This window comes from Sesamum indicum, linkage group LG6 (assembly GCF_000512975.1).
Source record: "Sesamum indicum cultivar Zhongzhi No. 13 linkage group LG6, S_indicum_v1.0, whole genome shotgun sequence".
NCBI lineage: Eukaryota > Viridiplantae > Streptophyta > Magnoliopsida > Lamiales > Pedaliaceae > Sesamum > Sesamum indicum.
Window position 1 is genome coordinate 19,860,836 of NC_026150.1, and position 7,965 is coordinate 19,868,800.

The 7,965-nt window shown below is 36.3% G+C and overlaps 2 protein-coding genes across 5 annotated transcripts; one reads left to right on the forward strand and one right to left on the reverse strand.

Moving 5' to 3' along the window:
* On the reverse strand, positions 23–3,680 carry LOC105165180 (peptide chain release factor 1). 4 transcript variants are annotated; one of them, XM_020694863.1, is made up of 10 exons: positions 3,335–3,680; positions 3,112–3,210; positions 2,860–3,043; positions 2,714–2,762; positions 2,470–2,548; positions 2,206–2,280; positions 2,045–2,122; positions 1,707–1,865; positions 615–710; positions 23–535 (listed from the first exon to the last, which is right to left on the reverse strand). In XM_020694863.1, the coding sequence occupies exons 1-10, from the start codon at positions 3,611–3,613 to the stop codon at positions 341–343; spliced, it is 1,293 nt and encodes a 430-aa protein (XP_020550522.1). In that variant the 5' UTR covers positions 3,614–3,680; the 3' UTR covers positions 23–340. The 4 variants fall into 4 exon arrangements, with proteins under 4 accessions (XP_020550522.1, XP_020550521.1, XP_020550524.1 ...); XM_020694862.1 differs by having other exon boundaries at positions 3,320–3,680; XM_020694865.1 differs by having other exon boundaries at positions 3,112–3,214; positions 3,335–3,493.
* On the forward strand, positions 6,489–7,248 carry LOC105165183 (ubiquitin-40S ribosomal protein S27a). Its single transcript, XM_011084104.2, has one exon. It carries the CDS (start codon positions 6,566–6,568, stop codon positions 7,034–7,036), a length of 471 nt encoding a protein of 156 aa, XP_011082406.1. The 5' UTR covers positions 6,489–6,565; the 3' UTR covers positions 7,037–7,248.

Below are 7,965 nucleotides of genomic sequence, written 5' to 3' on the forward strand. Positions count from 1 at the left end.
GCGGAACTGAGCATCCCAGACCTATAAGAAGCACACAAATTTTAAATCCCATTTACTGTATATAAGAACTCTCTAGCCGGCACAGAACAAAACCATCTCACATCAAGAAACAGGTGATGGTCACACTAAAATCTAAATAGATGAAAGTACATACCATGAATATCCGTTCAAACTGTCTGTTGTAGATGAAATATCATAAAACAGCATCCACAATCTTACAAGAATTTCAAGATCAGACAAGACTGAGTAGCTTTCATATAAATCAATTTATCATGGTGCAACTTCCTCTAGCACCGGCCTGAAGAACAATACGGGGCGAAAAGCAGAGAGACAATGTTAATCACTGTCCAGATGTGAAAGATGCAATTGCATCCATTTCTTGCTGCAAGATAAGAGCATTAACAAACATGTCCAGATGCTCTCCCTCCATTACACCATCTATTGAATGGCTAGTGATGCCAACACGGTGATCAGTAACACGACCTTGAGGAAAATTATAAGTACGGATGCGTTCTGATCTGTCCCCGCTACCAATCTGATTCAATGCAGGACAAACTATTGTAATTTGGTGCAATAAGACAATAAGACAATCAATAACCTTCAATCAATCATACCTGCTCTGCTCTAAGTCTTGAACGACTTGCATCAGCCCTACTCCTTTCCATCTCATATAACTTTGCACACAAGACTTTTAGTGCTTTGGCCTTGTTCTGGCAAAACAATAAACATTAAGGAAATGAGACCGAGGCATCAAGAAAACAAGAAGCAATTCTGGCAGCACCTGAGATCTCAATAACAGAAACACTTATATCGCAACCAAGAAACAGATGTAAATGACTTACTAATTTTGAAGTCACTCCATACAAAATTTAAAGAATTCCCGGTGTACCTATTTTCGTACTTCAATGCAGTAAATAGGACATAAGAGTTTCATACTCAACTAGAACTGAGAATAAGCTGTAGCACCTGAAATCTCAAGTAGTGATCGTGCTTACCAGGAAGCACTTATATTGCAACCAAGAAACAGACATAAATGATTTACTAATTTTGAAGTCACTCCATACAAATCACAGAATTTCCGGTGTACCTATTTTCGTATTGCCATGCAGTAAATAGGACATAAGGAATTTCATACTCAACTAGAACTGAGAATAGGCTGTATATGCAAAATAGAACATAAACATGCACTGCATATTATATAGTATGAATTTGCTGCTCGAAACTGATATAAAATGAAATCCATTCTGATTAAAAATTGGAAAAAAAAAAAAAAAACAATTAGAAATGGTGATCTTAATTGATCAGACCAGTTGATAAAGAAGCTTAAGAAAAAAAAATTTCAGTAACTTGCTCCTGAACTTGGAAGTTACATTGATGAGCAGATCAATCACTTGCTTCAACTTCTTATACTTTTAAATTGTTATAATTGATTGATGCCTAACAAAAATGCTCAGTAATAATGCCATCCCTAAGCACACAACAATAAATTAAATTAGTTGAGTTATGAAACCATGGAATAATGATTGAAAAACCTCCATGTCAGATACAATGCAACTGGTGAATATGTACTGTAAAGCAAAAGATCCAAACAGACCGCACATTCATAGAACTGGAAGATGAAAAGTCTCTTCTCATGCAATAGGGTATATTAAGTCCAACTCCTGGATTAAGGTAGATATCGGAATTGCAAAAGTAGACTTTCTTGCCTGATGTTGGGAACGTTCATCCTGTATGGCAACTGTCAATCCCGTCGGTATATGAGTAACCCTCACTGCACTGTTAGTGGTATTTGCGTGCTGACCACCTGAACCACCAGATCTGTATGTATCAATTTTCAGGTCTTCATTCCTTAAATGTACATCTACCTGCAGAAACTTCAAAAACTTCATGTAACTTGTTGTTCATTCTATGAATCTTGATTCAACCACAAATTAGGATCAATGAATAAAATGAACAAAAAATCAAATGTCAAACAGCCACTTTTCTTTCTTCTAATGCTTTAGTCATAAGAAATCACAGAACATAAAAACAGATGAATTTGGACCTGATCTGCCTGAGGAAGAATAACAACAGACACAGCACTGGTGTGTACTCGTCCAGCTTTTTCTGTCACAGGCACTCGCTACAGAAGAAGCATATTTACAGAAATCTGTGAGAATACGGAATAGAAAGAAATCAAAATGCAAATATATGTTGATGCCAAACCTGCACCCTGTGAATTCCACTCTCAAATTTCAGTTTTCCAAAAACATCTGCACCAGAGATTGCAGCGCTAGCTTCCTGGAAAGACATAAACATTTGTAAGAACTATACTATAAGCCAAAGGTAGAAGGTCCCAGAGTATGCAACACAATGGGAGAGGACACAGCATATAAAGGAGAGAAAGTCCAGTTTCGAGCCATATGTATCAGAAAGAAGAACATTAAATTAAGAAAAGGAACATAAGAACGCAATTACCCACCCACTGACCTTGTATCCTTTAAGGTCAGACTCTGCCACATCCAGAATCTCAAAGTTCCAACCTTTTTTCAGCGAGTATTTCTCATACCTGGTGTAATTGAATGTCAAAGTGATAAAAAAAATACGAAAAGCAACAACTGAAAGATGAATTTTTTTTGGACTCACAGATCAAGGTTTGAACACAAGACTTCCCGTAGAAAAATCTGAGCCCAAACTGTTAAGGTTGTCCCACAATGTATAAAGAGTTACCTACATTTTGAAAATGTCCATTGCAAACAAAGAAGCCTCTTCCCCTCCACTTCCTGGAACAAAATGTCAGAGAAACACAAAGGAACTGTATAAAAAGCTGCAAAAGCAGGCAAAAGTAAAAGAAGACTAGGACACTGTGGCATTCATCACCTGCTCTGACTTCCAAGATGCAATCACGTTCATCTGCATCATCCTTAGGTAACAAGGACTTGAGCAACATGTAGCGCAGGCGCTTCTCTTCGTCAGATGCCTGTCCCAGTTCCTCGGAAGCCATTTGGTACATGTCTTTGTCATCTTGGGTCTCGGCGATAAGCAGTTTTAGGCCATCAATCTCCTGCCAAAAGCAGGAACATGATTCATGTAATCCAGTCCATAGTGAATGAAAGAAATGAATAAAATTACCGAGTGTTTCTTTCTCAGCTCAGTCATCAGATCAATTGTATGTCGGAGCTTCTTCAGCTCTTTGTTAGCCGTGGAATATTCATCCGGCAAGGCGTCGGGCTGTCTTTGGAGGGAAAAAAAGAAAAAAGAACACCAACGACTTTTGATACAGAGGAATTTCTTCGAACAGATAAAAGAAGTGCATATTAAGAGGTATGTGGTAAATCACCTGGTTGAGAACAACCTGAAGATGCGCATGTCGGGTTTCTATAGCGTTCAATTTTCGTTCCATGATGTTGATTATGTCCGGAGAAAGTTGGGGTTGAGATTCGGCGGTTCTGGTGGAGCTGGAGAAGAAGCGGCGGCGTAGGAGTATTTGCTGCTTATTGAGAAACTGGAGGTGCTTCTGTTCCAGTTGTCGACCAACATCAACATAATGAGATCGAAATTTTTGGAAGTCTGTATCAGTAAGCAGCATAACACAACGATTCAACCGCCGTAACCTTCCTCCGCCGTTTCCCATTGGGGCAGGACAGCCACCTTCCTCCGTTTCACAAGTTCACCGTTCCTACTTCACTAGAATGAGAAATTGTATTAGAATGAGTAGTTCCGGCTTATTTACTTTTATATTATTAAAAAAAATTATAATAGAAATATAATTTTTTAAAAAAATATTATAATAAAAATATTACAAATATACGACTTGAGAAAAAAAATAAAAAAAATTGAGTTGTGGACAACCGCCACGACTCGAATACACTTTTTTCTTTTTAAAAATATATTTATTGTCATATAATTTTAGACAGACACAATAGGTTGATCAATGCTATTAATTTTGTTCTGGCATTCAAGTTTCCACATGGGGTTCATAAGTTTTATTTACGGCACGTGTGTTAATACTTTAACAAGAAGTTCAACAACATTCAATTGAAGGTTCTTTGCTGGAGGGTAGGTACAGAGGTGAGTGATCGTAAGTTTGACCGAATAATAAAAGAAATTAAAGGATTGAATGAAAAAACATACAATTGGCTGGGAAAGATTAACAAGATCCCAGTAGATGTTATCCCATAATGGTAGTTGGCGAACAAGTTCATAATAACAAATATGCTTTTGTATAAATGGAGTGCTAAAGGGAGCCAGATGGGCTGATGCAGAAGTGAGTGCTCGTAAGTTTGACCGAATAATGAAAGAAATTAGAGGATTGAATGGAGAAGCATACAATTGACTGGGAAGGATTAACAAGACCCAGTGGACGTTATCCCATGATGGTGGTTGGTGAACAAGTTTCGTAACAACAAATATGCTTGAGTATATAAATGGAGTGCTAAAGAATGCTAGAAGCCTACCCATAATGATGATTGTACAAGTAATGTTCTCCCTTTCAGTATAATATTTTTGGAGCTCACAACATATTGTCATCGGATGATGAATGACAATCAACAATGAGTTGATTATGCTTTTACATTATTTGATGCTCGACAAGGTGAGGTAATAGTATACTACATAGTGCAGAAGTTTAATTATATCCAACAATTTGTCTCGGTGCTAACATTAAGTTTAGTCGATTGGGGATTCCATACTTACATAATAAAATTAAAGCAGCATAAGTGTTCGTGTGGCAAATGAGAAAATTATGGAACTCTTTGTTCCCACGCCATACAGGCATTTTGATATTTTGGGGTGAGTTTTCAAATTTTGTTCTTTCATATTATAGTACTCGAGCATATAAAAAGACTGATCAAGGGAGGTTTGAACCTTTACAGGGGAAGGAGCATTAGGATCCCGTCTATTTTGAACTTCTGCATAATCCGACATTACGAGTTCGTCGAGGCCCAGACAGACATGTTTCGACTCGAATACAAAATAAAATGGATAGACCACAAATCCATGCACACCAACAATAGCAAACAAGTCAAGTTTAGTACCAATATAATAAGTAAGAATATTTGTTTAGTGGATATAACAGCTTAGTGTATGTAATATTTTATTAGATGCAAAAAACATTCATTAGTTTGAAAATCGAGTGTTACATATCAAGTGAAATTATGTTACACTAGTAATGACCCCTTGGGCCATAATGTGGACGTTGTTTGTTCGTCAAGGGTGATTATCCTGTCTTAGCTCATAAAAAATGCACAAGACCCACATTTAGTACGTGTTAATAGGGAATTTGGCATGTTGAACATATGTAAACTCCAAACTTCATATGTACTTTAATTTGGAACGCAATTATTAGCTAATTTATTTTAAAGTCTGATTAAAAATTTATTTAAATTTTTGATGTAAATATTAATGATAAAGAAAAATCATTGCTTTAACACAATCTTATTTTAGATCAATAGCATTTTGTTTTATTATTTCTCCTAAGTTGTTAGTAGCTTTGGCTTTACAAAAAATAATTAAGGAGGTATCAATATAAACTCAAGAACATATTACAAACTAAAATTAAATTTTTTTTATATTGCGTTTGGATTGATAAATTTGTATTGGACTAAGAAAAAAAAATTAGGATCATTAGAAGAAAATAATCGGGACATGCTCTTAATCATTGCTCTATAAATGTAGGAATAGATTACCAATTGAAATTAAATTCTTTTTACGGCATTTTGGATGGACAGAAAAATGCAATTTACCCCATGTGATATGATAAATGAGCAAAATATTTTTGTGAAAAATAAAATAGCAAAAGTATAGGGTAATTTGCTATTTTTTTTTATATGAGGATATTTACTTATTTCACATATCACAAGAGAACAAATTGCATTTAACCTGAATAATTTATATTCGGAGTAAACCTAGTTTGAAGAAAATATTATCAATGACTATATTAAAAAATATGAAATCCATCAATACTAAAAAAATATAATTTAAATTTAGAATTAAAGCATTTGAAATAATTTGAATTTATAGTTATTCAAATAAATTAAAAAATTACTAATAATAGCTTTAAAAATCATGAATTCAAATCCAATTGTACGGTTTTGGTTAGGAAAGTATGTTATCATCATGGGTAAATTACAACGGGTTCTCATGAGATTTGTAATAATTACAAATATATTTTTATTGTTTGAAATATTATAAATACTTCATTTAAATTATAAATACCCTAATAAATACCTCCTTATGACAACTCATTATAGAATTATTTGTTAAAATATTTATAATAAAAAAATATTTATAATTATGATAAATTTCAAGAAATGACTTTCTAATTTACCTTCTTATCATTAAATCCAAGTCCATAAATTCAATTGTAGATCGCGTTTTCGGTTGGGAGTAAAAGGTCCGTATTGAGCCCAAAATTGTTAAAAGCGTGGTTTTTAATGGCCGGTAAGCGTTTTAAACACCCAATAACAAACAGGCCCAAAAGTATCTCCCTGCAAACCCTAATCTATTTAACCAGCTGTTTCCCATAGCGATCAATCTCATTCCTCTTCTCACAAACCCTAGTCTTTGCAGCCCCTCCGCCGCGAAGATGCAGATTTTCGTGAAGACCCTTACGGGCAAGACCATAACCTTGGAGGTAGAATCCTCCGATACCATCGACAACGTTAAGGCCAAGATCCAGGATAAGGAAGGCATCCCCCCGGACCAGCAACGTCTCATCTTCGCCGGGAAACAGCTCGAGGATGGCCGCACGCTTGCGGACTACAACATCCAGAAGGAGTCCACCCTCCACCTAGTCCTCCGACTCCGTGGAGGCGCGAAGAAGCGCAAGAAGAAGACCTACACCAAGCCGAAGAAGATCAAGCACAAGAAGAAGAAGGTGAAGCTCGCTGTTCTCCAGTTCTACAAGGTGGATGATTCCGGAAAGGTGCAGAGGCTGAGGAAGGAGTGCCCGAACGCGGAGTGCGGTGCTGGTACTTTCATGGCGAATCATTTTGATAGGCACTACTGTGGTAAGTGTGGGCTTACTTATGTCTACAATAAGGCAGGCGGCGATTGAGACTACCAAGCCTAATTTGCGAAACCTTGTTCGTTGTCATATCGTTTTATCCCATCATTCGTGAATGAGTTTAATTGGTATTATCTAGATATTTTGGTTTGAACATGCGTTTTGTTTTCAAAGTAATGTGTTTAGACATGGAATTTAATCTTAAGTAATTTACAGTTAAAGTTGCTGACACCATTGCTGTTCCAATTTCGTTATCAGTATCATTTTTATCGCAAAGTGCATACTGATATGTTCAAGGAATGCTCTCGGGTTACATTCTGCTTCTGGGATTTGCACTTGTGGTTGACTATTTCTCTTGACATCCAGCACTTGGATTGGAAAAGTATACTTGCCTCTGCAAACTAATACATTGTGTATGGGCATAACTCCTCCTCTCTTAAGGGAGAGATTTGTTGGGACTTAAGTTTTGGCTTGTGACTGAAGAATTTAATTTCTAGTAATCGTGCATTTTGGGCGTGAAATAGTTGTTGGTTTCCTTTTCCTTTGAATTCTCAAATTCACTGGTTCATCCTAGAGTGGGAGGATTTTCCTCGAGTCTTCTACTTGGGAATGTAGTATTTTTCCTTGAGATAATATGCCTTTCTGCCTTTAATCATAGGGGAACTTGTAAACCTCCTCAAGTTTAAAAAAATTATATCTAATATCTCTACTCTAATAAACGGGCTCAACCCTTGGGGACTAATATCTCTAAAGAACGTGGGAGTGATTTGGAAGTCTATGCCTTAATATATGATTGGACTTAGGGAATTCCCTGTACAGAAGAATTCTTATTTTCCTTAGGCCTCTTTTACTTGTGGCGAGATGTCCAGCTGAACCTCTTGTTTACTTGCATTTAGATTGGTTCAAGTGATGTCATTCGGGCCGGTGATTGATAGCTCAAATTATGAATTAAATCCCACCATATTTGCATGTGACTTGCA

Coding starts and splice junctions, on each gene's coding strand:
- LOC105165183 (XM_011084104.2), top strand. CDS start 6,566: ATGCAGATTTTCGTGAAGACCCTTACGGGCAAGACCATAACCTTGGAG.
- LOC105165180 (XM_020694862.1), bottom strand. CDS start 3,613: ATGGGAAACGGCGGAGGAAGGTTACGGCGGTTGAATCGTTGTGTTATG. Junction 2,549..2,713: donor GCAATGGACATTTTCAAAAT/GTAGGTAACTCT, acceptor CAATTACACCAG/GTATGAGAAATACTCGCTGA. Junction 2,123..2,205: donor GTGGAATTCACAGGGTGCAG/GTTTGGCATCAA, acceptor CTTCTTCTGTAG/CGAGTGCCTGTGACAGAAAA.